Source organism: Anopheles darlingi, chromosome 2 (assembly GCF_943734745.1).
Source record: "Anopheles darlingi chromosome 2, idAnoDarlMG_H_01, whole genome shotgun sequence".
NCBI classification, from domain to species: domain Eukaryota; kingdom Metazoa; phylum Arthropoda; class Insecta; order Diptera; family Culicidae; genus Anopheles; species Anopheles darlingi.
In genome coordinates this window covers 81,656,043-81,681,823 of record NC_064874.1, presented here as the reverse complement: position 1 = coordinate 81,681,823, position 25,781 = coordinate 81,656,043, and the positions used below count along the sequence as shown (strand labels likewise).

Genomic DNA, 25,781 nt, shown 5'->3' with positions numbered 1-25,781 from the left:
AAAAAGTGCGGTAAGAGGTCAGTGGTCGGTGGAAAAGCGATCCCGAAAACGCCGTTCTGGGAAAAGTTAGTTTTTCGTTCAATTATCCAAAGCACGAGCTCGTGTGTCGCTAAGCAAGCCAAGTAGGCGGTTCTTGCTAAATCACACTATCCACCTCACGAGTGACCTGAAATTCCGACACAGCCCCCCGCGCCGCCTGCTAGACGAAGAAAAATAGAGCGCAAATACGTGACGGAGTGTGGGGTGTCTTGGAAAAGCGACCACCTTTCTCTCGCCTGTTGGTGACGAAAATTCCGTCAAGTTCCATTACGCACTGGCAGCTTCCGTTATTTGCCCAGAGTTTGGTAACGTTCTGTTTGGAGCTCTCGGGCTGCAAATAGCGAAAATCGCGATTTTTCTTCGTCGTAAAACGGTGCACGTCAGCAATAACTGCCGAGTTTGCACGGTGGTCAGCGAAAACCTCGAACATTCCTTCAACTCGGGAAAGGATACTCGTCCCCCTTCCCCCCACCCTTCCGTCGCTGGTGTGTGCAATTCGTGTGGCACACATACATAATTCGCCTGCAAGTGTGTATTTGATTGTTGTGTGTTGTATGTGAGACTGTGCGGTTGTGTGTGTGTATGCATGTATGTGACGTTTCATCTCCTACCTCCCAACGACTTCCCGGCTTTTTCCTCCGGGGTTTTCTGTAGTCCCCTGGCGTGGTCTTGTCCTTCGATGTTCCCGTGAGATCTGGACGGATTATTGACCACTTTTGTGCGCTCCCTTCTCTTCTCTTCTTCTAGTCCGCTCGAGACGCTTCTGCGGGTGTTCTCCTTCTAGCATATTATCCTTTCGTGCGTGCGCGCCTGTGTGAATGTGTGTGTGCGGTGTGGTGTGCGACGTTATCATCTGATAAGAGCAACGAGTGCAGGTGGTACGGCTTTTGGTTGCTGCTGTGATAGAAAATAATACCGTGCGCAAACGTGTGCTCAATCTAGTGTGTATGTGTGTGTTTTGTGTGCTCGTGTGCGCGCAAAAGTAAAGACGGCCCCACGACGACTTGACGACGGAATCGAAAATTGCAAAACAGCAATTGTCGGCGCGCAACTAAAAAGGATATATTTTGAACGAGGAATCAAATTCGGCCACAAAAGTCTACCGATCGGAGGAGACGCTGGATTTGAGCGAGCACCCGTCCATCTTGACAACCATCTGACGGCCGTAAATGGTAAGTAAACGGGGAAACCAGTTCGTTTTTTTTTGCTAGCGTAAATCAAGCCAGCCAGCAAAGTTCTAGGTGCAGGAAACACTACAAAATCCTGACCATTCCCACCGTCAGGGAAGGGGACCGTCTTTGGAGCTAATCAATAACCTATAGTCGATACCCTCCGATGTAGACACGTTTTGTTCGGAAGCCCCCGACACGAGCCGCTATCCCGTGCAGCACACGTGTTGCATGACGCCGTACAAACGTTGTTCCGGATCCTCGTCTCAGAGGAAAGAAGGAACCACCGCGCTCTGTTGGCCGGTCAGTGGTCGACGTACTCAAAATGAAACCATAGGGCACGCGGACGACACCACGTACGTCATCTGCCTTCTCGGTGGAGAAAAGATGAACCTCTAGTAGGCTCCGGTTGTACGGGGCGCCATACCACGCGAAACACGAAGATGAGGCGATCGGATAGAAAACGACCATTTTGGTTCGACGTAAAGCTCCTCGTGGCTGGCCGCTGGTGCTGCGTTTTTCTTCTTCTTTCTTTTCACAATTCCTGCTCCCGCTTCTACGTTGCCAGCCATGTTGAATTCGAATCCCCAATCAATTCCGTGTGACGACGATACCCTATAGGCCACGCGAGTTGGTAGAAACAACGGGCCTGAAAACGGGGTGGCCGCTGTTGCTGAGGCTGGTGCCGTTCCGTCAGCGAAATTTGCTTTTTGCTCTCCTAGCTTTAAGCGTTTCCATTGACAACGCCAAGGCCACCGCGCAAACGGTCATGCCGTGCCGTGGTCGTGGTGGAGCCGGCCTGCTTGGCCCAAATTCATTCCAACAGGTTTTCGCCCCCCTTTTTTCTTCTCCAATCATAGTGATCTTATGGGAACGGGGAGGGAGCAGACCAAGAATCGTGCGTACGGCACCAAGTCTTGAACGACGATCCCATGCCACCATCGCCTGCGGCGCGTGCAAAACATTTTCCATTTTAAAACTAAGCTTCGCGATGTCATCTCGACGACGACGACGACGACGACAACGACAGCAGTAGCAGGTTTTTCGGGGTGTTTGGTGAAGATCTGGTTGTCGCGCGTCACGAACACCACCGGACCAAAGGGATGATGACTCGCCGTGTCATCATGAACGTTCTTTGGAGGTGCGCCCGCGGGGGCGCGATGGTACGGTCTACGAAGGGCGCGGGTTGTGCGCCAATACCTACGCCGCGCGGTGGCGTGCTCCCTGAAAACAACAACGTTTGCCAACGTAATCATTGTTACTATTTATAACTAAATACATACCCCCACTAACAAGCGCACAACCACCATCAACCAGGTACGATGGACAGTACGACGAACGAGACCAGAGCAGAACGAACCAACTCTGGCTAAGCATACACACACATGCGGACGAACGTACGCACGCACCTACTGTATAGATCGTAAACGACCTTACGCCGTGTGTTACTATCGAACGGCTTCTTACAACGCAATAAGGTATATCTTGCCACAAAACAGCAACACAGCGGATTTATCATGACACAAGCGCTGCGCATACACGTCCTGCCAGCAATCCTTGAGTTGTCCTCGAAGACGCTAAACGATTTATATGATTCTATGCAAACGACACCATCCCTGCCGCTTTGATTGGTTTGTGCAACGTTGCACCACCCACCGTTTGGCCAGAAGCAGGTGGAACGGGAGACGGAGGGAGTGTCTTCTGAAAGGGGAGGAGGATTGGAAGGTGATAAGTGAACACAGCAGCAGCCTTCCTCTCGTCACACCTTACGCCAATGGGTTGGCAGCAAAAAAGAAAAGTGTGTTCGTTCGGATGATGATAACACAGACCCACGACGACACTTTCGAGGCGAAATAAAAACACACACAAAAATGGCGCTGTTGACAACCGCCCGTGTATGGCATAACTTGGCACGAGTTTTGTGCTGCATCATTTGAAGTCGGAGCCGCGGTACCTAAGGACATGATGGCTTCCACAAATGAATGGATTGGCAAGAGATTTCATGACAAAAAAAAAACAAGATGTCCTCGAACTACTAGCGGCCCAATTCCGTGCTCATTTCGGCATCCTAGGATCACCGCCTGTACCGCGCAACCCCTAAGCCAGCTAGATTTCAAATCATGTTACCATCAAATCAATCAGAGTCACCGTCGTAAAGTAATATGTATGGTGGAGGGCCGTTGAAAGAATGAACTCCATATTTAAACAAAACCAACAAAAAAAACGCGTGATGGTTCAATTCACACAGTCGTGCTGAGTTGCGTTGGCCCATAAAATGAGGTCTTGTGCGCGCGCTACTCGTTCAATGTCAAGCGCTGCCGGTTCCCTGAATATATTGCAACCGACGACCACGAGCAGCACCACCGTATACAGGCTGCCTGTGTAATCCAGCAATGTTTGTTCTTATCGGTGCAGTAGCGGACCTTCGTTTTGTGGCGTGTTATCGCTTCGGTTTACATACTTCGATCCCTTTTCACACCGCACGCTGGCTGGTGGTTTGGTGCGGCTCGTTGTTGATAAGTGAATGATTTTTGCAAAAACCTCCTCACAAATGGCGAGCGCCACCAAATCCCCTAGTGTGTGTGTTAGTATCTGAGGTAGCTGGCGCCCGCTAGCCCGTTTCTTGTTGTTTCATGTCGCTAACTACATTTCTTTGCTTTCCGTTCCGCTACCAGATGGCTCTCAACATTGCGGTGCCGATCCCGAGCGTCGGAGACTTGCTGGAGGTGTTTGGATTGCTGTCACCGATCTCGCCCGTCAACATCGATTGCCACAGCGGCGGCGGCCTGAAGGCACTGGTTTCACCCGTTGGCAGCGAATCGAGTGGCGTTAGCTCGCTGGATTTGGAAGATTTAAAGGTAAGCGTCTTAATCGCGGTTTCTATTGTAAACATGATCTGCTTTTGAACTGTCGCTTTGCCCGGTACGACGGATAAGATGAAGAAAGGAGGATAGGCAATGATAAAGGTAAAACACGCGCAATGGGTGAAGGTTTCCTTTTCGATTTTTCTCTACCCATATGGCATCCAGATTTCGAATTTCCTAATGTTGACCATGGTTCATCGTGGTACCGACTGCTGTGTGTCTACGTTAAACCAAGGGAGCGGAAACATGTATGTTCTTGTTTCCCTCTTCAGCACCATTTCCAATGGTCCAAATGGACTGGTTGTGCACCTAATTAAGTATGTATTCAGCTGGCTTTTTCGAAATTGTGCGTGCACACGGTCGAAGAAAATGATCGATTTTTTTTCGGTTCCTACCCCTAAGACCGATCATCCTTACGCGAAGAATGTGCATCGAACCTGGGCACAAGATGTCTTGGGACACAACGGATGGGTCCCGTAAATCAAGGATAAATAACGTTGTTGGCAATGGATGCAGCAGCAGCAGCAGCAGCAGCTGTGCATTTCTTGCTTTGTTGGCAGCGCGTGAATGCAACAGTTCCCCGTCGTCCCTCGTCCTTTACTGCCTGGTAATCGCAGGCCGAAAAGGGATTTTGTCCTCGCATTATGTGTGTCCCCTCTTCTACCTGAACGCGGGAACACCTTTGCCTTCCTTTTATACTAGAAAAGCGGAAGAGAAGATACAGCATGGTACAGATGCAGCACTCGAAATAGGTCGAAGACATTAATACGGTACGAAAAGTGATCCAGTTTCCCTCTCTCTGGAAATAAATCTTGACTTTGAACTTTGGAAATCTTACAAAACATAGTTTGCCTCGTTTTTAATATGGTTTACCGTTTTACAAAAAATAGTTTTTACTTTCACGCCCGGGTGGTTTTGTTAAGTGTTTATTTAATTAGTGGCATTGAAACAAGGAATGATTGAAACGTCTGAGCTCATCCCTAACGAAGATTTTAGATACAAGTTTCGCCCATCTTCATTACTCGCCAGTGTGCCATCTGCCGAACAAACAAGAAATAGCAACTAACTATTAAAATTGTGTTACACAATAACGTCAGCAGGAAGCTCATGGCTACAATAAGGCACGTACCTTAATCTAGCAGCGAGGTAGCAATTAGAATTTGTCGTCGTTGTTGTCGTCGTCGCGGTATTCTCAATCATACATCAGCGCATTCTTCAGTATCATGTTTCGCGTCCTCCTGGCCCGCTGGCACAGGGCTGTTGCACTGAAGCACGGGGGACAGGAATAGCTTGGGCAGGGTGAACAGCAGGGGGGATAATTTTCATAGCATGGCGATGGGCATCCACCGTAACAGCAATACGCTCGGCCACCACTGTAACATGGCGCTGCTGGGCCACATCCAACGCTGAAGTAATCGCAGCAATATGGATAACAGCTCATTTTCGACAAAAAAGTAATGGCGATGGGTTTGTTGGGTACGATTTCGCTGTTCAATGCCTCAGGAAGAATGTTGTGCTAGCTCAGTATCAAAAGAGATACACTGTAAAAAAGCGAAAAAGTAGAACAAAATGTGTCAATAACTTTGTATCTATAAAATTGAAAATTTTCAGTCTACTGCACCTTGTGGAATGTGTAGATCAATATTAGACAACCCTCAGGCAACAAGAAACAACTTTTTTTTTGTTAATTTTCAATATTTTCCGACACTATAAATTTATATTCACGTCCAATTCGGATGAGATTTCGAGAATAAATGCGACCATGTCTAGGATCGATGGATGCATATGACTACTTGACTGCGAGCAGTAATACAGGCTAGCAACGAACATTTTCAGTTGCCTAGGTTAACCGATGGACGCTTGATGCAAAACTGTTGATTGATGTGGAAAATTAAACTAACAAAAGTTATTTTTGTTTTGCTCGTTTCATGTTATGTGCCAATGCGGTTGGAATTCATGATTTAGAAACAAATACCATCATCGCCAACCCTCTCGGACGACAATGATGAAGCTTCGGCCTCCGGTGGAGATGGAAGCGGATCATCATCTGATTCGTCCTCCTCCTCGTCCTCTGCGTCAACCACCTCGACCAGAACCTCTTCCACCTCATCATCATCGTCCTCGTCCTCTATTGACGATGAGCCTACTCCAAACAGCTCTGAGGAGAACAACAACCAGCAGCCGCTGTCGCCAACAGCCCCAGTGGTTGAGTGTGCATTGCCATCGTCTGAGCCGCCTATGGCCGGAAATGAGCCGGAAAGTGTCGCTGGTAGCGCTTCAGAAACGCTCTTCTCCCAATCATCCCCACCTTCACCAATCGGAAAATTGTTACCCGGTGCCGATCTAGTTTTGCCGGCATTTGTGTCGGCTGTAAAGGAACCAATCTTTAGCCTGCCCCGTCACTCAATCCGCTACGCCAACCGCGACATTCTGGACCTAGCGAGCAACGTGCGATCGCCAACTGAAAACATGGCAGGATTCTTTGAGGTGCACTACGCCGAGCTGCCAGAAACAGACAGCATTCAGTTCTTTCTGAACAACCGATCCCAGTATCATCGGCTTGGTCCGAACGGCCACATTCAGGAGTATCGGATGGCTGGATGCAATTGCTGCGATTTCAAGTTCCCGGTTAACGCGGTGGCAGCTTCCGTATCGCCGCCGATCAGCAATACTGTAGCTCCGATCACCACCAACCTTATGGCCAATCTGAGTCCCTATTTCCCACATGGATCCCAGCAACTTCAGCAACAGCAACAGCAGCAGCAGCAACAACAGCAGCAGCAGCAGCAACGCTTGCGACTTCAGCATCAAATGCAGCTTCAGCAACAGATATCAGCACCTTTCCATATCAACCGCTACAACAACAGCAACGCCAATAGTGGAAACATGTTCCCATCATCAATGACGACTGCCGGTAATGGTGGTGTTAGCAATGGCACTGGACTAGCATCTCGCTACAACGGCGGCTACGGCTCAGGAGGCTCGACTGTTGCATCCAACTCTTCCGTTTTGTCGAATTTTTACGGAGCCAACAGCAGCGGTAATGGTCCGAACAATACCAATGGCGGCAACCTTATGAATGGATCGATGGCGGCTATGCAGCAACAGCATCAGCACCACCAGTATGGCAATATGAAGGGAATCTCGTCATCCAACGCAGGCGGCGGACAGGCACCAGCATCTCTGCGTCAGCAATACGATCTGCTTCAGCAGAAGCAATATGGTGGAAACTATTCGCTGGGCAGCGCTGGTAATGCAGCTGGAGCATCCACTAACTCAGCAATTGTCGCAGCAGCAGCTCGACTTCACCAGCATCAACAGCAGCAACAGCAGCAGCAGCAATCGTCGCAGCAATACTACAAAAAGAATCAACCAATGCGTTATGGTGGAGCGGGCTCCTCCTCCTCGCTGGGAGCGACGAATGGTGTTAGCTCCTCTCACTGGAGAAACTCGATGGCAGCGAACAGCGGCTCGGTGCAACAGCAAGAGCCAGCTGGTGCCATCGCTAATGCCACGAAGCTGTTCAAGGAACTCACCCCCTATCAAGCCCAATACTACAACTGTCTGTAAAACTCTTCGCGAAACCTTCTGCACATACCCAGTATAGAAGCGGAACAATGATAATAACTCGGTACAGCCGGCGGTCCAGATATGATGAAATGATCGACAAAACTAGTGACGCACAGAATTGTCCAACGTAGCGTAGTGAATAAGATCAAGCCAAATTATTCCAATTTGCTGCATAAGATCCAGAACTGAGCGACAAAGTACTGAACAGAGGGAACCTCCTATGAAGCTGGAAAAGCAGTATAAATTTTGCATTTCTTTCGTGTGTAGTAACAGAAAACCATCGCAAGTCGAAGGGGTATATAAAGTGGTAACACGCATAATCAACATGAGAGTTTGCCTGCGCCTTCTCTAAATTGGAGGTGTATGTGCTGGGGCTACAATGGTAGAACGCGATACCATCACCAACGCAATCGGAACCATCAAATCACATGACCGCGTGCGTGTCCGTTATTGTTACCAAAGTTGCCAAAGCAAAAATTGAGACATAAGGGGTTTTTATTTTAATTTTCAAAATCGGAACCAACGTTATCCCCCCATCTTTATCTAGTTGTAGTAAACTGTTCCACGCACATCGAAATGCCATTTTGGTATCTCCGACAACACATTGGAAGTTCCTGGTCAAAGTCTTCTTTTCGCGGTCAATTCAAGTGAGTTCCCTGAGATGTAGTACTGAGTGGAAATTACAAGTCCTTGCCGCTCGCAACCATGCCATATAGCCACTCGCAATCATGCACACCCAACGACGGCGGAGTAGCAGTCAGCAGCGGGAGACGGATATTGTAGCGCGTACACACCACCGAGCAGAGAGATGAACACACACACATACACACATCCCAGCCTTTTGATGATTAGATGGTTAATGCCACATCTAACAGAGTGATATTTTGAAACATCGTATCCCACCCTCCCAACATTCATATGCCATCGGAACAAACGATGCGTTTAACCCCCTCAATAGTACAGCGCAGCATCACAAATATAAAGAACCAAAGTGGCAAATTGAAGTATTTAAAGAAATGAGCTCATACCAAGTAAGATCGGCAGTGTAGAAGAGAACCCAGGACATCCTTAAGAGTAGAGAGTGAAAGACAGACAAGAGGGACACGGATATTATGGAGCTAACTTCACCGACTAACACATTTTCTTTCGGACATCATTCCGTAAGTATTACTTCCAATTATCATGATTTAGCATCCGTATTTTGAAAAGAAAATTTCTACCATATATTGTATCAAGCAATTCTTATGCTAAATCTTTTCATTTTATTTTCTCCTCAGGGCGCAATATTCCTGCTTTATATACGCATGTGGTCTGCACGGGGCGCACCATTGCACCTTTCTATCTCTGTGATGTCTGTCTCAACGCTGTTCTTTCAGGCCATCTTCCTGTAAGGAGTTGTACCGCCTGCTAAGTAGCAGCAATGGCAGCTTTATAAATCTTACAGGGCAGATCGCGCAACCGATTTACAACAGGCCTAATGCGGCACCCTCTGCTTTTGGTGTAGAAAGCTGGAAAATAAGTGAACCAAGATGCCAACGATCGCAAAAGTATTTCCAACACCGTCAAGTACGTGGCCAATTTTAAGCGAACAGATTTCTCGTCCTTACGAAACGAAATGAAATCAAGACATACGAATACGCGAAAGGAAGGGTGCTGCGATAAATGAAGTCAATGATAGATATACGAAATCCACAGAGTGACGCTTCTTAACACACCCACCCACACACACACACGTACACCCACACATGCATGCAGCGGGCGATATCAGTAGCGATAGTAGACTATGGCAGAAGCAGCAAAGCCCTTAAACGTGTAAAAGAAACATACGGGGATAATATACCTTATAGTAGCTAAGCGGAAGCCCTCTGTCATACAATAGGACATCGAGCGATGCAAGTAGGGAACAGAGTGGCTAATCGAAATACGACAATGCAGGAAACAAACCTTTTAATCACCTTATGAACTATACTTTAATGAATGACTACTATGATTGCAACTATTATCGCTTTATATTTACCTAGTATATAACGGTTATTCATAATACTAATACTACACTACTATAAGTAGCTAAGTGATGCGAAGGTGTGTTTGCGTGTGTGTGGTGTGCAGCGTATCAAAGCCAGCGCCGAACATGAGAGTGTGTTGTGGTGGAGATACAATGAAATTTCTTAAAAGCATACTTGCAAGACGCTGGTCTGCTTACACAGCAGCTCTCGATGCCCGCCAGTCCCCCCGTGGGGGAAAACAAGGAACCAATATCGGGAGCTAGAACGTTGAAGTAGGAGAAAAATCAATCAAACAAACAAGACACATCCAATTCTGGTGATAATTTTGCCTGCCCAATATGAAGAAAACAAAACGAAAGAAGAAGTAACAAGTGTAATCCAACTGCTCGAGACAGTGAAGCGAAGTTTAATTTTAACGAAGAATGAGAAGCAACCTTCTCTCTGTTCCCTATTGTCTTTCTCTCTCTCTCTTTATCGCGACTAATGTGTAGGAAACTTGGTTTTGTTGTCGTAGAAAACGAAAAAAGTTTATTAGTCAAAGCCTTGCGTGCGCACGTGCGTACGCGCGTATGTTTCCCAATAGCAGCTTAATCCCTTTACGATCATTTGGGAAACAATTTTAATTTCGCCCAGTCTCTTTTCGAATTGTATAAACTGTGCTCGAAATAATTGAAAGAAAAATGGTTCGCAATAATGACGCTTAGGGGACCGGTGCGAAACATTATGTACGTAGAGATGAGGTTCGTTGTAGTACAACGAGAACGAAGCTCAGCATCCGAGAGATAGTGAATAACAAATGCGTACAAACCACCCAATTCTTTGCGGCATCATGGAATTTAACTTAAGACAGAAGGCAGCACCCTTCTTTTTCTTTTTTGCTCCTCGTAGGACACATATTGTTTTCTGCGATAGCAAACGGTTTCTAGTGAACGTGTAAAACAAGCGAAACGGATGTGATTTTAATAGGACTGGATTAAACTACCTACTCGGAGCATGAAGCCCTCGGCAACGAAGTGCGTTGTTAAAATGAATTAAATGAGTGAGACACACAGCGGCGATAATAGTATTCGCGTTATCTTATCTTATCGTTGTTTAATATTGTCTCTTCATCAGGAAGTTAATTTGTTTCTTTTGTGTAGCTTTTAGTAAAATTGACAAACCCAATATTACTTACGATCTAGTTGTTTTCAAGCTATCGCTGTTGGAATTGAGTTACCTTTTTTTTTTTTGATAGATTTATTTTCCCTCTTTTGTTTAACTAATTATTACCTCGAAGATTTTTGGCCCGCGAATATCATACATCCGTGTCGCGCAGAATGAACGATCGGTTGGGATTATGGGGGTTACGGTACGGTGTGAAGTAGGCCGGCGAACTGAATAGAATTATGAACGTTTTTATCACTAGCGAGAGCATTTGTGAAATATTGTAGTAAACGGTGGTGGTAATGAACAGAAGCGAATTCATGGTGGCAATGGTCAGGCATTAGTAGGAAATTCCTTTTTCTGTCGTTAATGAAACAAATCACGTTTAACAGTCGTCTGCCGAATGGATCCTCATCCCCTCATCCATCAGATATTAGTACGGGAAGCTATCGATCTGCTAATCTGTGAATCAAAGCAAGCAAGCTCTTCAAGCAGTACACAACCAATGGAAGTTAAAATATCAAAAGTTCAATCAAAACATGTGATAATAGGTAGTAGAAGGCAGTAGCTGTAATGATTCGTCTAGTGAATGGATTATTTTGTGTTACGGTGTTCTGGTTTGCACAGCAGAGGTTTTCGTTCGACCATTACCAGCGATTATTTATCCCTTGAAGCTTTCGTAAGTTAGATCGGACTGATAGTTTTTTTGCGAGAAGGTGGAAAATCTGTTCACATCATTCAACTGTATTCCAATCAGCAAAATGCATTGTCCAGATAAATATTGCATAATTTTTCATTTCATTAAGTGTCCTAAAATTTATTTGCCATAAATACACATTACACTAGGCCGTCAGTATTGCACAGAAGCAATTTTTCAAAAAAAATGTCAGAATTAGGGTTGGTTATTCGCTTCGCACGCATAGTTTGGTAGTTTAAATTTTACACGAATGCATTCGGCTAAGCAAACGATAGATGATTGCGAGTGAAAGAATTATAAGTTTTCATTGTTAGTGCAATAATTGTTCGCATAATAAGCAAAAAGGTAACAGAATAGTGCGATTGACGATATTGCTTCCTATTTATTTGCTTATATAATGTACCTTTCCGCAGCCACAAGGAATGGCAGCGTGTTGCAAAGTAACAGTGCAGTGAAGAGAACGGAATAGATGTTGAGCAATAATGTACTCTGCAGCCGATTTTGATCAGGCAACAGCAGCATACGCGTGTTAGCTTATTTGAGCGTGATATTTGAACAGTTTTATTTATTTTCCGTTCGGCTCCGGCAGGAATGCTCTTTGTGTGCATTTGTAATGCAACGCATGAAATCATATGGACAAGACGTGATGCGGTTGGACCAACAATTCACTTTTGAAACCACTACCAGTAGAAACAATGGGATGAGAGGGAGGGGGGATTCATGGAGGCAGGCACATAAGACAATATCATCTTAAGATCTCACGGTGCGCATATATGTATCTACGTAAATCCTCACGATGCTTAACGAAAACAAGACGCATTTGTATCATCAGGCCGCCAAGAAGCGCTTCATCGTCCCCATCACCAATTAAAAGAGCCTCGGAATCGATTTTCAGGAATTATAGTTATTGTGAAGTTAAATTGTTAAGGGGGGTAAACAAAAATCCTTGCAAACGCGCACTGAGAGCTCATGTTGTGGAATAATTTTATGAAATGAAAAAATGACTCGCTATCAGAGTTGGCCATTAAGAAGCAAGCAGATGAAGAAGATTTCACAGCAAAGCGATCGCAACAGGCTTTTAGTAAATGTCGTGTTCGGATTACAAGCAAAGATCAAGCGCGACAACAACGATCAGTGTTTCGTACACGATTCCGGCATCTTTGATGTTGGCATTCGGCAGACCCACTGTAATTTGCTGCGCAAAGGATAAAAGGGTCGTTCAAAAACCATACCATACCCTGCAAAGTTATGAAACGAAACTAAAAACAGAGGAACGAGTACCTAATATTTAATGAAATTTTCAATCTTTCGCATGAGATTTATAATAATTTTAAAGCAAGTTTGGTTTAGTTTTCGTTTTGTTCTTCCTTTGTTTCCATTCGATTCTCATTACTCTTATGTTACGCTCAATCGATAGCAGCTAGTATGACCGCTCTGCGGAAAGCATAGAAACCGAATAATCAATCAATTGTTGTAAAATCAATATTTTCCTATAACACAAACTCTCAATGAGAGTGCTTACAAAGACAAAAAGATAAGTGAAATGGGGGTATATGATATCGAAGCGCCCAATCACCTTAACCATAAGTAATCAATGATGAGGTGTAAGGTGCCCCTCGTGAGTTGGGTTCAGAGCCGCCAGAAAATAGTGGATTTATTATCTCCTTTTATAATACTTTAATCACCGGGCAACACCATCGTCGCCCGGTACAATGGTACAATGGTCACCACCACCAGTTCATTGATTTATATAGTTCCTCTCTCTCTCCGTGCTAAAACGAGAAAAAATGACGTAATTTATGTAATCGCGTAGAAAAGTGAAGGATAAGTCAGTCTCTCTGGGGCCTATCAGCAGAAATGCCGGAAAAAAGTTTTGCTTTATCTGCGAAGAAAAACACTGTGACTCACTGTCACTGTGAGGCGTTCAAGCAGTTGTTAAACATGCGCTTAAGAAAGACAACAATAAACGATCAACTGATCAAACGGTAACACTTCCTTCCAAGAGTATGATAATGCGAAGCAAACAGTGTTCCAAAACGATCCTTCGCGTGCACACAAACGCAGGCACGATTTCCTACAGAACCTGAAAGTCATAATGATCAACGGCTGATAAAAAGTTGGAAAAAGGAAAGCATAGCAATATCACATTAGGTGTAAAACGTTGATAAGATGCAAACAGGTTAAGGGTAACTATGGATCTGAAGTATTGCGACAGAAAAACATGCACACATACACAAAACTCGCAATTTGTGTCAATGGTTCCGGCGGAAAACATTCATCTGCTCCTAAGTATGAATCAATACATCGTATGAAACTGTGCCTGGGATCGCTAATCGATAACCGCACCGCTAGTAATCTACAGTTGGACCCCCAAAAGATTGCACACTATAGTAGAAGACAGTGCTCGACGTTCACAATTCGCGTAGTCCTTTCCTCCTTCCTCTCCTCCCACCGGGTTGTTACCCAGGGGGATGGAACTGATAGTGGTACGCTTTGTAGGGGAATCACTGGATTAAAAGCGTATCATTGCAGCAGTAGCAGCCGTAGCAGGGCAGGTGTGTCAACCATTTTTAATTCTTGTGTATTTGTGTTTGTGTGTGTGTTGTGCGTGTGCTTGCCCAGTTTTCCTTGAAAACCTCCAAAGAGTGATAACACAAAAGTGAACTATAAACCCCTGTGTGTGCAGGAGAAATCGACTAAATTAAAGTAATAACGAAGAGCAGAGTAACTGAAAACGCTAAAACATCGATAATAAATGTGAAATACATTGCCAATGCTTTATTAGAGAGCAAATCTTGAATGTAGGTAATCGATGCAGTTAATGAAACATCGCCCGAATCCACCCCGTACACCACACCGCACAGCATCTAATTTAGAAGCCCCAAAAGACCGATCAATCGACGGGCCGGGATCTAATCTATAATCATGAACACTCATGTGTATGTTTCCATTTGTGTCCTTTGTGTAGATGTTAATGTTAGTTGAAGACGAAACTATTGGACAGGAATGGCACTTTTCGCCGCGTTAGAACGTTAGCTGGAGAGTGGTATTGTGGTATGTTTTTGCCAGCACACAAAATCAATCATTGTTCGCCTAGCCAAGAAGCTTTATCGAAACAGCCGTTTCAGATTCCCGCCCGCCTACCCGCGAAAACCGTCTACACAAGGGGGGGGGGGGGGAGGCAATGAATGTTTGAGAAAAAAACTATGAACCAAAACCAAACGCGCCTGAATTGATCCATCGACGGTTAGCGTCGTAATGTATAAGTATTTATAATAATCAAAAAAGCGCCCGTCGCCTCACCCTTTTTTCGCAAGCCCATTCATTGAGCTCAATAAGCAAAACGTTAAGATTCTGCTAAACGCTATGTCACCTACCAAAAGCCATTCGAACCCTGAGGGGGAAAGGATGTAAGCAATCAATTTCGCAGAAACAAAGAACGACACACATGACACAATCGATCACGTTTGATTTAGTTCAGGGGTTTTACGCTAAGGTATAGAGTAATGGCTTGAGTTATGCCTCATGATTTCTTGCTTGGTTGTTGCAAAGGTTTCTAGAACCAATAACGAACACACAGTTTGCTCAAATTCTCGCAATCCCAAACCACGGTGCCACAACGCCACGATATATATTCCATACTTACACACAAACACCAAAAACCCCTTCTACCTCTTAATGCAAATAGACATCGCGATCGAGTAGAAGGCGATCCTCTATCGGTAAGGTTTTGTTCCATCATATTGATCTAGTTTGTTAACACACACTCCCTTTGCGTGGATCCATCTTGCAAGTACTCTCTACACTTAATGATAGTAATGACCGAATCACATCATGCAAATAAGAAAAAGTCCATTTAGTGTGCGCATATTACTAACATGTTCCAACTCGGTGGTGGGTTTACATCGAAAATTCCAATTTATCTAAATGCTGTCCTTCGCCAAAGCATCACTGGTACTTTCTTCGTTCCATGGTTTATGGTTGACGAACGTGTAGTGCTATAGATCCATAGCTATAGTGAGTGTGGTTCTAGATGGGCTCCAGTTTAAAGTGATCGTATAAGGCAAACATATTACACATCAACCATTTTCCGGAAGTAGTTTATCAAAACCATCCCCATTGCCGAATGGATTTATCAGTATCAGCATCGTAAAGCGGGAGGTCGTACTTGTAGTTATGCGTTGCGATCAACTGGTGCGGTTTGAGAGGCAAAGGCATGCTAAGGAAGATTTCGACGAAACAGTCTTGTCCATTCGAGAGCGAAAAAGAGAGATTGTGAGTCTGAGACCATCGGTGTGCCACCCATTTTCCACTCTGTTGTTTAACTTCGAAACGAAATAGGAAATATTTTCTGTTTAAGAGATAACGAAACTTAAACTACTAATAATGGAGAAGAAACTGAAAGAAAATCAAACTCCTTATCACAAACGAAACGAATGAATATGTGACACTGTAGCGACGAGCTTTTTGAGGGAAGGGTAAAATGAGCGCCTACAAAAAGTAGTTAATAGAAACGAGAGCAACAAAACGACTTAATATTGATGTGGAAGAAGGAAGAGACGTAAAAGAAGCGAAAGTGAAACAAAGCGGCAAAGATAAAACGTTACAATAAAAGGCGAAAACGAAAAGAACAGGTGAACGAATCGACGACTGTTTAAACAAAAGAAATCATACGCAGGCTTTAGGCGGGGCAACGATGTATGGAAGAGAGCGAAAGATAGGGTTTGTGGAAGTTTAAAAGTATGTAGCGCAATATAAATGGAAAAATGAGTTGATGGATTTTCTTTATTCTCTACTATCTATAATTGGCAAAGGTGAAGTCTAGTTTATAGTTTAAAAGCAAAGCAAAGCAAAGCGTGAAAAGCAGAGATAGAGAACAGAGTCAATGCCCGTGGAACACACCACCTTACATTCATATCTTAAGAGAGCTTCTTTTCCTCGTTTTGCTCTTCAACGGTTGGTTTATTTGAGTAACGTTTTGCCTTTTCACGGTTTGGGGCGTATATGATGGGAGAGTATGGAGTCTATAATGATATTTTATTTCTATGACTAAAACTATGATTACAATTATTATTATTACTACTACAATGTTAATTGATATTTTTAGGGTTTTTTTGCTTCTTTTTTCCATAAATAATACTTAAACAAACAGACAAACCGTAAACCTACAAAACAAACTCTACAAAACAGTTAATAGGAAGCCTCTAGCGAAGAGGAGGAGGCGATGTATGTTAGTTTCTCAACTATAACGAAACACCCCTTCTTAACAACAGAATTTTCCGGTGAACCCGCCAAGTTTCTGCCAGGTACATCAAGACGAGTTAAATAACGTAACGCCACCCTCTTTCTCCTGCCAATTCGCCACGGATACGTCCATAATTTTAGTTGTGACACTCGACTCGACTCGACGGGTTGCTCCTGCCTGCCTTGCTCTCGTGGTTCACTGCGATAAGGATAGCGTATCGTTAAGCATGCCAGAACCGATTATACGTTGCCAGCATGTCGCGATTGATCAGGTGTAAAGAATTGCTTACGATTTTGAATTCCTTCTTCTGGTTTTATATTAAATTGGTTTTTTTGTTTGGATTTTTCACACTCAGAAGCAGAGTACAAAAGTGTGCCTTACCGACACTTTGCAGACCACGCATGCGACTCCTCCTCCCACCAATAATTCATCCTTTATGGTGTCGCTTCTTTAGCTTGGCCAGTGCCCGGGATCGACAACCAAAATCACCCCGGTTATTTTTCCTCCCTTCACAATCTATAGAGTTAGTTCGTAACGGAGCTGGTTGTCTCCGTGTTGACACCTGTGCTTCAGATCTAAGCCACACGATTCCCCCAGAAAAGTACAAATGTTTTGTCCGTTTTAAAACGATCAACACTAAAGAGGTTTTCAAACAATGAGCTTGCGTTCAGCTCATTTAGAATCCGTGACACATGTCTTTAAATGAGACATCAACAAGCAGACAGCCGGTAGAAAAGGCGAGCCGCGTGCGACGTTCGCTTATCGCCAGTGAACACTGGGAGAGAGCAAAAGGAATCAAAAGGCGACTGACTCGAGAGTTGATAGAAGTATCACAGTTAGTTAGTATCCAACCATACTATCATCTCACTGGATGCACGGCACAAGGCACAGGATGGTGGTTGGTGGGAGTAAGTGGGAAAAGCGACAGAAGCAGAAACTATGAAGAGAACACAATTAAATTCTGATTAATTGAGACTGTGTATTCCATTGTGATATGAATGATTGTAAAGAGGAAAAGAAAATCGAAAAACAAACAAATAAGAAGATGCTGATACAAATAAGAAAAGCATGAAAGAAAATACACTATTAAAGCAAATAAAGAAAAGGAAAGAGGAAAAAAAAACAAAATAATAGGAGGAAAACACACACCGATAACAGTGCGCGCGCTGCCCCACCATCAATGCGGGTTAGTAGCCATGTGTTAGTTGAGACGTAACAGTTGAATGCTAGAGATCACATTAATTTATTATAAATAAAAGTGCAACTGTAATGAATTTGACAAAAAAATACAAAAATACCACAAAATGATACCAACCTCTCGTTTGTATTCTTCTGTATTGTATGCTCAATCGATCCGAAATCCTAGTAGATTTCTAGTGTCCATTACACATTTTAGGACACAGTCCATTACACATTTTACAAGAATGTTTCATCGTTTCTGTTCTGCGATGCAATGCGTGCAATCTTCTTGAACAACTCTGATCAATTGCGGCCGCGATTTGTACTCACCCAATACAACTAAATTATTCAAAGAGTTTTCGGATGGACAGCTTACGTATTGAACAAACGGTTTGATGCGATACATTGCGTATGGGTTTGGTTTTATTTAAAGTATTTAGGCAAACTACAAAAAGAACCTTAAACGTTCTGGAGCATTAATCCGTCTCTACTGTATACGGTGTATTTACACCGTTGACGTTGTTATACCGATGGTTCCGATGAATACGGTAGCGAGATCTCCGTATCAGCGAAGAAGCTTGCTCCTTACTGAGTTCACGCTTGCACAGGAAAGAAGGTAGACAGAGTGAGTTATATGGTTAGGAGTGAAAAAGCAATCGATTAAAATCTAACGAATCCGCAACTATCCGCAACGGGATTGTGCGATCGATGTCGTTGCGATCCATCATCTATTCCTTGCGATCTTTGCGCGCCTTCAACAGGATCTTGTCATACTCCTCGTCTAACACATCATTATCGGTGGCGCCCGCTTCTTCGCTCTTTTTGTCCTTGCGGTCATCAGCGATACCACTGTCATCGGCATTACGGTTGCGAGCCGTCGCCGTCCCTGCAACCGATTTATCCTTTTCCTCTTCGTCTTGCTGCTTCTGTTGCTTGCCATTCGGCGACTGCTCATCGCGATCCGCCCATCGGCCTTCGATATCATTCGGAACGTTCTTGTTGCTGGACGATCCCGTCGATTGGGGGCTTCGCGAGACGGAGCGCGAGTGATGACGCTTGGATTTGCCGGTACCGCGTGCCGTGGGTGACAGTGAACGATCCCTCGATCGATCACCACCTTCACCCCCCACACCAGGCGAGCGTTCCTTCGAACGCTTCGGTGAATCACGATCATCCGATCCGCGGCGATGGCGATCGCGACTTCCGTCGCGACTGTCGCGGCTTGCTCCACGGCGTGGCTGGGACCGATCACGGCTATCGCCACGCCGGTTGTCCCGGTACCGTGGTCGATCGTCTCCCGGGCTGATCGGACGTCGGTCTGGAGATTTGCTCGTGCTGCGACTGTACGAGCGCTGGTAACGTCCCCGATAGCGGGGTCGGAATGGTGGACGATCGCGACCACCACCACCTCCACCGCCACCGCGACCGATGAAGCGATTGTCTCTGAAATCGCGGAACCCACCACGGCGGAAATGACCCCGCGGGTTATTGAATCGATTGCCCCCGAATGGACCGCCCATTCTATCGCCACCGTAGCCACCACCACCACGACCACCGCGATAGAAACGACGATCGTAGCGACGTCGTTCGAAGCTGCGCGATCGCGAGCGGCTTCGGGAATAACTGCCCGAACGAGACCGACTGAACGAACGCGACCGCGATCGACTAAAGCGACGCCGGAAGCTACCCGATCGCGATCGGCGACGGTCGCTGCGCGATCGTGATCGCGACCGGGAACTACCGTACGTCGTGCGATGGCGCGATTTGCTTCGCGATCGTCGCGAGGCCGATGCCGATGATGGCGGTGCGGCCGATGGCTCCGGTGGTTTATTGTTGCTGTTGGCACCGCCGCCACCCGGAGCTACCGGTGCATCTGCTAGTCGGAAGTTACCGAACTTATCCAGTACGACCGGACCTGATTTGACCGTCGGGGGAGCTCTCTCCGTACTTGGGCCACGACCGCGATCATCGTACCGGCTGCTGTTAGCACCGAACCGACCACTGCGCTGTTCGGAATAGTGACCACTACCCTTACCACCACCCCAGGATGATCCTGTTGTTGGAGGAGCTTCTTCGTCCGACTCGTTGCCAAATGCATGCTGCTGTTTCGCTCCCATTCCGCCACTCATCGAGGTACCAGCTGCGGCAGCAACATCTTTCGCCGGTCCCCCTCCCGCTCCAGGGGCCGGACGTTTGTCCTTGTTGAACATCATACGCCACTTACCATCCTTGGCGTGGTCATCGGCTGCACCGGCCGGCACTGGGGCACCACTGCCGCGCGGCGGTTGCTGGTGCTCCAGGTGATCCGGCGGCATATCAGACGACTTTCCACCCGTCAACACAGAACCCTTTCCTGGAGAGGACGATTCCGTTACCAAACCGGACGACAGGCAGACCTTGAATTTGGAGTTGCGGAATGAATCTTCCTCTTTACCTCGGGCCAGCGCACCGGCACTGGTGCTTGCACTGCTACCGGCGGTTTCATTGGCTGTACCAAGCAGTGCCGAGAGTATCTTTGCAGCCGAACCACCACCGGGGGCCGCCGTGTTCGTCTGTTGCTTCTCCAACTTGGCATAGTACTCGCCCAGCTTCGAGCCAAGCTCATCCAGCACGGGAAAGTTTTCGAAAATTCTGCAAACATCAAAAAAAGAGTGTAAGAGACACCATTGATCGATTACGCGGCATCTGTCGGTTCACGGAGTACGCACTTTAATGCTTCACGCAGTTTATCCTTGTCGAGCTTATCCTCGTCATCGCCCGCACCGCTCTTGTCCTTCTTCTTGGATTTTTTCTTCTCATCCGACTTGCGCTTCTTCTTACTATCCTTCTTAGCCTTTTTCTCGTCCTTTTTCTTCTTCTTACGCGACTTATCCTCTAGCTGTTTACGTTCCTTCTGGTACTTGGTTGCCTCAGCGACGAATCTACGTACCTTCTCTTCGTAGTTCTCTTCATCTCGGGGCATTTCCAAAAATTTTCGAACCTAGTTGGCGATGTGAGAGGATAACAAAAGTGGATTATTTGTTTCATTGCGCTGCTCATTTACTACCACATGCCACCACCATGTGAACGTACCTTTTGCTCGTAATCATCAAAGCCAGACTGTCCGTGTGAGGAAGATTGGCTGAATACACTGCCAGCGGCTGCGGCCACAGCAGGTCCACCGATCGGGTAGCCAACGAGATCGCTCGCAACCGCGGTGGCGCCCCGTCCACCACCAGCAATCGCCGCTGACATGCGCTTGCTCAGCGGTGATAACGATTTCAGTTTTTTCTCGTTCTTTGAACGCTTGCGACGCTTGTTCCTCGAACCGGACGAATCTGTAAGCAAAAGTTAGAAGCATGGTAGAGCAACAAGACAGGGATTCTCCGCAGCTACGAGGACGGGTACAACACTACACTACACGCTGCAACACACGGCAAGAAGTCTATGAAGAGTGGTACAATTCTCGGTGAAATTAGAAACATCGACGAACATCGGCCTGGCGGACATATTTCAGCTAACCATCTTGGGGTGCTTTTTCTTTTCATCATAATTACTTTTTTTTGGTTTTGAAAATCCTTATCAAATCCACAGGTGATCAACGTTCCTCCTTCCTCCTTACCCTGTTTGGGGACGAACGGAAAATCCTACAAAAGAAACAATCTTCGCTCCGCAGATGCTCTCCTAGAACTCGAAGGAACTTTGCTTTGTGCTCTGCTTGTGGCCGTCGATAGTCCGATTATGCGTCGTACTGCTGAGATTGTAGTTGGACTGTGTGTGATACAACTTTAGAGGCCATTTCTTACGATCTGCTCATATTATCCTTTGCGCAACACGTATCAAACTTGCAATCGTCACAAAGTCGTTTGAACGAACAATCGAAGCACACCACGAACTAAGGACACCTTGCCACGAACGGTCGGCGTGCCGGGCATTGAATCATCACCGGTAGGCACAACTGTCTGCGTGCTGCTGCTGATAACGTTCAACAAGAAATGTGAACCTCTTTTGTGGCATCATTTGAATGTAATGTTTTGTAAAACCTAAAACATACAGGATAACGGCTATACAAAACATGATCGACGGAATAGGCTGTTGATCTTTTGTGTCATTTTTGGCGAGGGGGAATTGGGTTGTAGAGGGCTGGTGCTCCTTCTTCTTTCAAGGAGTCTCCTAGAGGACTGAACATCTTTTTTTTTGTACATTATTCAGTCATGTTACATTGACCAACGCCATTAATCCGATAAGAGGATTAAGCGTCAGAGGCAGAGTCGAGTGTAGGGGAAAGTATAGGCGATTGTTAATCGCAGTATGCCAAGGTTGGCATATTTTTTTACGACGAAAGATGCTCTAGGCAGGCTGCGCTAGAAAGCCAACTTACCAGAGGTGCTAGATGAATCGCTGCTACTACTACTCGAATCGCTGCTCGAGTCACTACTATCCGAGCTGTCCGAGCTTGAATCGCTCGAGCTACTCTGATGCTTCTTGTGGCGCTTTTTACGATCCTTTTTACTCTCCTTCTTACGCTCCTTGCGCGTACTTTCCGAGTTGTCGCGCTTACTGCTACTGGAACCACTAACGCCGACCAAGCCAAGCCCACTACCACCCACACCCGAGGTGTCCGGTTCCTGCTTGTTACGGTCGCTTGATGAAGGCTTCACGATGTTTAACGCTACCGGAGAGCAAAGCAAATGTTAATACGACGCACCATCTCGTGTGCCAGCTTTGGTGAATTTACCTGGTAATTCCAATTCTGTTGGTTCGACAATCTGCTTTCCGTAGATTGGTTTAGTTTTCAAAAAGTCCAACGATGTCTGCGCCTCCTCGTGGTGCGGTATGATGTTGAGACAATCTTGGTAAGCCTTCTTGGCTTCCTCTATGCGATTCTCATCCTCGTAGCTGCGCCCCAGTGCCACCAACGTTTCGCCCATGTACTTGCGTGCATTAGCATGCGATGGGTTGAGTTTCAGTGCCGTCTCAAAGTCTTCGACAGCCTTTTTGAACGAACCACTATTTGCGTAAAGGGCACCGCGTGCTACCAAACCCTCCACGTTACGAGGATCAATGCTTAGCGCCTTGTTTAAACACTGGAATGCTTCCGAGTGCCGTCCCTCCTTGAAGTGCTCGATACCTTCCGCGACGGAGCTAAACAAAAGAAAAGGCGAAATAAATTGATCATTAGCACTGCGATACTCTTTTATGGAATGTAGACTAAAGCAAATTTGCATCCAAAACATACCGGAAAGCCCATTTGCTTGCCTGTGCGTTCCGTAATTCGGAGGCATACTCCTGCGAGGAATATCGTCCCTTCAATCCCGACATATTGGTGTAAAACTCGTCAAGGTCCAGACCAACGTCTTGCGCCAACTGCCTTACGTATCGTGGATCACGAAACGATGGCGACTTCTCCAGCAGCTGCCCGTAGGTCTCGTTGGTCCGGTTTTCTGCCTGCCTGCAACAAATGATGAAACAAACAGAAACGGTTTAGAGATACAGAAAATACAAACATTTATGTAAACGTTTACAAAATCTGGATACATATCGCGGGATCAAGAGATAAATTTAAGCTTAGAAAGTCTATTAAAATCTGGATTTGGCCATTTTTTGTTTGTTTCAGACAAGCATCATCAAGCACGCAAACTAGCTGATGATCGCTTATCTGCATGTTATCATTTATTGAAGCCCAAAACATGCACGGTTCTCGTTTCTGGTTCAGTTCGGCATCGCCACGCTTCCATTCGCCCATCGTGGGATTTGTGTCTTTTGCTTTTGGAGGCCAGCACCTGTGTTTCGCGGGATGCGTCAACTTACTTGAAAACCGGAGGTAGCTCATCGGCTGCTACCAACCCATAGACTACTGATTCCGGTACGCGGCTCCTGGCGCTACGAATCATGGTGCAGATGAGACGCAGAGCGCTCGGTCCTACATCTATCACCTCACAGCAGATGATGTCATTCGCTGTGTAGTTACCCAGGTGGCCCTTCATTGGCTTTGGTGGCACCATTTGATTCTTTGCAATCGTTGCCTTAAACAAATATCAATAATTAATATGCATCTCATTCAGGCTTCATTGCAGCGACAGACGGACACTCTAAAAAGACCAATAAAAATGTATTTGGATAACGGAGCGTTTTCATTGAGGCATGGGTAACGGGAGTCGTCCGATCGGTTCGAAGTGGTTGCCATTTAGATTGGTCTATTCGAGGCTGTGCGAGTCCCTGCCACCCCTCTTACCTTAAGGGCCTTATTTCGCACGTAATAACGAACGTTGCCCACGATCACCATCGGTTGCAGAACCATTCCTCCAAAGTTTAGGAATTGCAGACTGCCATAAACGACATCGCCTGGTTGAACGGTCTTGAAAGTAGAAGGAACGTAAATCCGTTATCCTTGAACCGGGTAGGCTGCAGGTCAACAACGTTTTGATGCTATACCTCCAACAGATGATCCGTTTTTTCGATTGTTTCCACGCCCATGAACACCTCCATCGGGGGTAGGCAAAACTCTTTACCTACGGTGGCAACCGGCACGAGAGGACGGTACAAGATTATTTTTCTCTTTTTTCTTTTTTAAAACCCCACCGGTTTCAGCGTAGCCGGAACACCCCTCTCCCCTAGGGGCACTTACATTCTATATCGTCTCGGCGAACCTCGCCAGCCTTGCCGACCGTAAGCGAACGATCGTATAGGATGCTAGCTTTCTTGACCATGAATTGATGCAGCATAAGCCGCTTGGTGCGCTCCTGAAAGGTGAGATGTTTTTGGCGTGCCGTGTAGACACTGAAATCCGGATTGGGCCCAATACCGAGTCGCAGCAGCTCTTCATCCTCGCGCTCAGCTTCCCAAATGTTTTGCAGCGGTTTTCCATGGTAACCGAGAGCCCGCTCCACCAACGCACGGTTCAGCTGGTGCTGGCTCATTTTGTCCGGGTGCTGCTGTCCGTGTCCCTGAAAGCGTTCAATGTAATGAGCACCGGGCTGAATCTTGCCGGCTCTTCACGCACGCGATTGCGTGCTGCAGCCATCGCCAGCCAGCCGCCGACCACGTTCTCAACACTAAAAACTTGTTTGACACACCATCACCAGCTGCAAATCACAAAATTTCTATCACCTCCCGGGTCTGAGGGCGATTGAGCGAAAGGCTGCCGGTTTTGCACTGGGGAAGAGTTTCCATAGCTCGAAGGGGGATAACTCCGTTTCTAGTTCTGTTTGCGCCATGCTACTTACGGTTTAAATGCTTCTCATCGTCACATTTTCATTGAACACTTGTGTCTTGCCGTTCAGAACGCCTCTTTTTTCGCTTCCACCGCAAAGATGGCTGACCCACCGCGCGCGGTCGGAATTGAAGCCGCATTTTAGGCCGTTAAAAGGCGAAGGAATCTATTTACCTGATCAAATATGAAGTACTTCAGGGCTCCGGAAGATGAAATTGATAGAGATTCTTTAAAATTCACGGTGCCATCGGCACAAAAGTCGCAGGAAAAAACGCCTCTTCAGTTTTTCTTTCACGAGCGATACTCGAGCAAACTCAAGCAAACTCAAGCAATATCGAGCTGCTGAAAGGCTGCTCGAACTATTGCTCGAGTATTTGATCGAGTATTTCTGCTCGAGTTTGCGGGACATTTGAATTGACGGTTATTCGCGAAACGTAGAGCGGTGCAACACTAGCGCCTCTGGCGTCATGTGAATAATACTTGCACCAGCGTCATCTAGGCGTCCTACATATGAAGTTTATTACCTCGGTTTAAAACGACGGTTCTTTTTATATCGCGGCAGGACTTATGCAAAATAAGGAAAGATCACAGCGAAAAGATGGCCTTTCCTTTACGAGAACGACCACGGCAGTAGAGGCTGACTTGTCCCAGGAGGACCTGCCACCTAAGCGAATTAA

The 25,781-nt window shown here is 46.1% G+C and overlaps 2 protein-coding genes across 7 annotated transcripts; one reads left to right on the top strand and one right to left on the bottom strand.

Moving 5' to 3' along the window:
* LOC125949836 (putative uncharacterized protein DDB_G0277255) lies at nt 1-18,041 on the top strand. Of its 3 annotated transcripts, none has more exons than XM_049677249.1 (5): nt 1-65; nt 787-1,211; nt 3,884-4,066; nt 6,038-8,802; nt 8,920-18,041. In XM_049677249.1, exons 2-4 carry the CDS (start codon nt 1,209-1,211, stop codon nt 7,640-7,642), a joined length of 1,791 nt encoding a protein of 596 aa, XP_049533206.1. In that variant the 5' UTR covers nt 1-65; nt 787-1,208; the 3' UTR covers nt 7,643-8,802; nt 8,920-18,041. The 3 variants fall into 3 exon arrangements, with proteins under 3 accessions (XP_049533206.1, XP_049533205.1, XP_049533207.1); XM_049677248.1 differs by having other exon boundaries at nt 14-567; XM_049677250.1 differs by having other exon boundaries at nt 35-122.
* A 262-nt stretch (nt 18,042-18,303) lies between these two features.
* Nucleotides 18,304-25,414, bottom strand: LOC125949817 (tetratricopeptide repeat protein 14 homolog). Of its 4 annotated transcripts, XM_049677208.1 has the most exons (12): nt 25,118-25,191; nt 24,520-24,838; nt 24,327-24,403; nt 24,127-24,249; nt 23,703-23,917; nt 23,131-23,343; nt 22,630-23,036; nt 22,273-22,563; nt 20,985-21,229; nt 20,621-20,892; nt 20,347-20,543; nt 18,304-20,265 (listed from the first exon to the last, which is right to left on the bottom strand). In XM_049677208.1, exons 2-12 carry the CDS (start codon nt 24,809-24,811, stop codon nt 18,641-18,643), a joined length of 3,957 nt encoding a protein of 1,318 aa, XP_049533165.1. In that variant the 5' UTR covers nt 24,812-24,838; nt 25,118-25,191; the 3' UTR covers nt 18,304-18,640. The 4 variants fall into 4 exon arrangements, with proteins under 4 accessions (XP_049533165.1, XP_049533164.1, XP_049533162.1 ...); XM_049677207.1 differs by lacking the exon at nt 25,118-25,191 and adding an exon at nt 25,279-25,407 and having other exon boundaries at nt 18,304-20,543; XM_049677205.1 differs by having other exon boundaries at nt 18,304-20,543.
* Nucleotides 25,415-25,781: the final 367 nt, after the last annotated feature.

What these genes read in the sequence shown, in the direction of transcription:
- LOC125949836 (XM_049677249.1), top strand. An exon ending in TGGATTTGGAAGATTTAAAG is followed by an intron (nt 4,067 to 6,037) that starts GTAAGCGTCTTA and finishes TTCATGATTTAG; the next exon opens with AAACAAATACCATCATCGCC.
- LOC125949817 (XM_049677207.1), bottom strand. Translation starts at nt 24,811, where the DNA reads ATGAGCCAGCACCAGCTGAACCGTGCGTTGGTGGAGCGGGCTCTCGGT. An exon ending in AAACGGATCATCTGTTGGAG is followed by an intron (nt 24,250 to 24,326) that starts GTATAGCATCAA and finishes TCTACTTTCAAG; the next exon opens with ACCGTTCAACCAGGCGATGT. An exon ending in CGATTCATCTAGCACCTCTG is followed by an intron (nt 21,230 to 22,272) that starts GTAAGTTGGCTT and finishes TTTTGCTTACAG; the next exon opens with ATTCGTCCGGTTCGAGGAAC.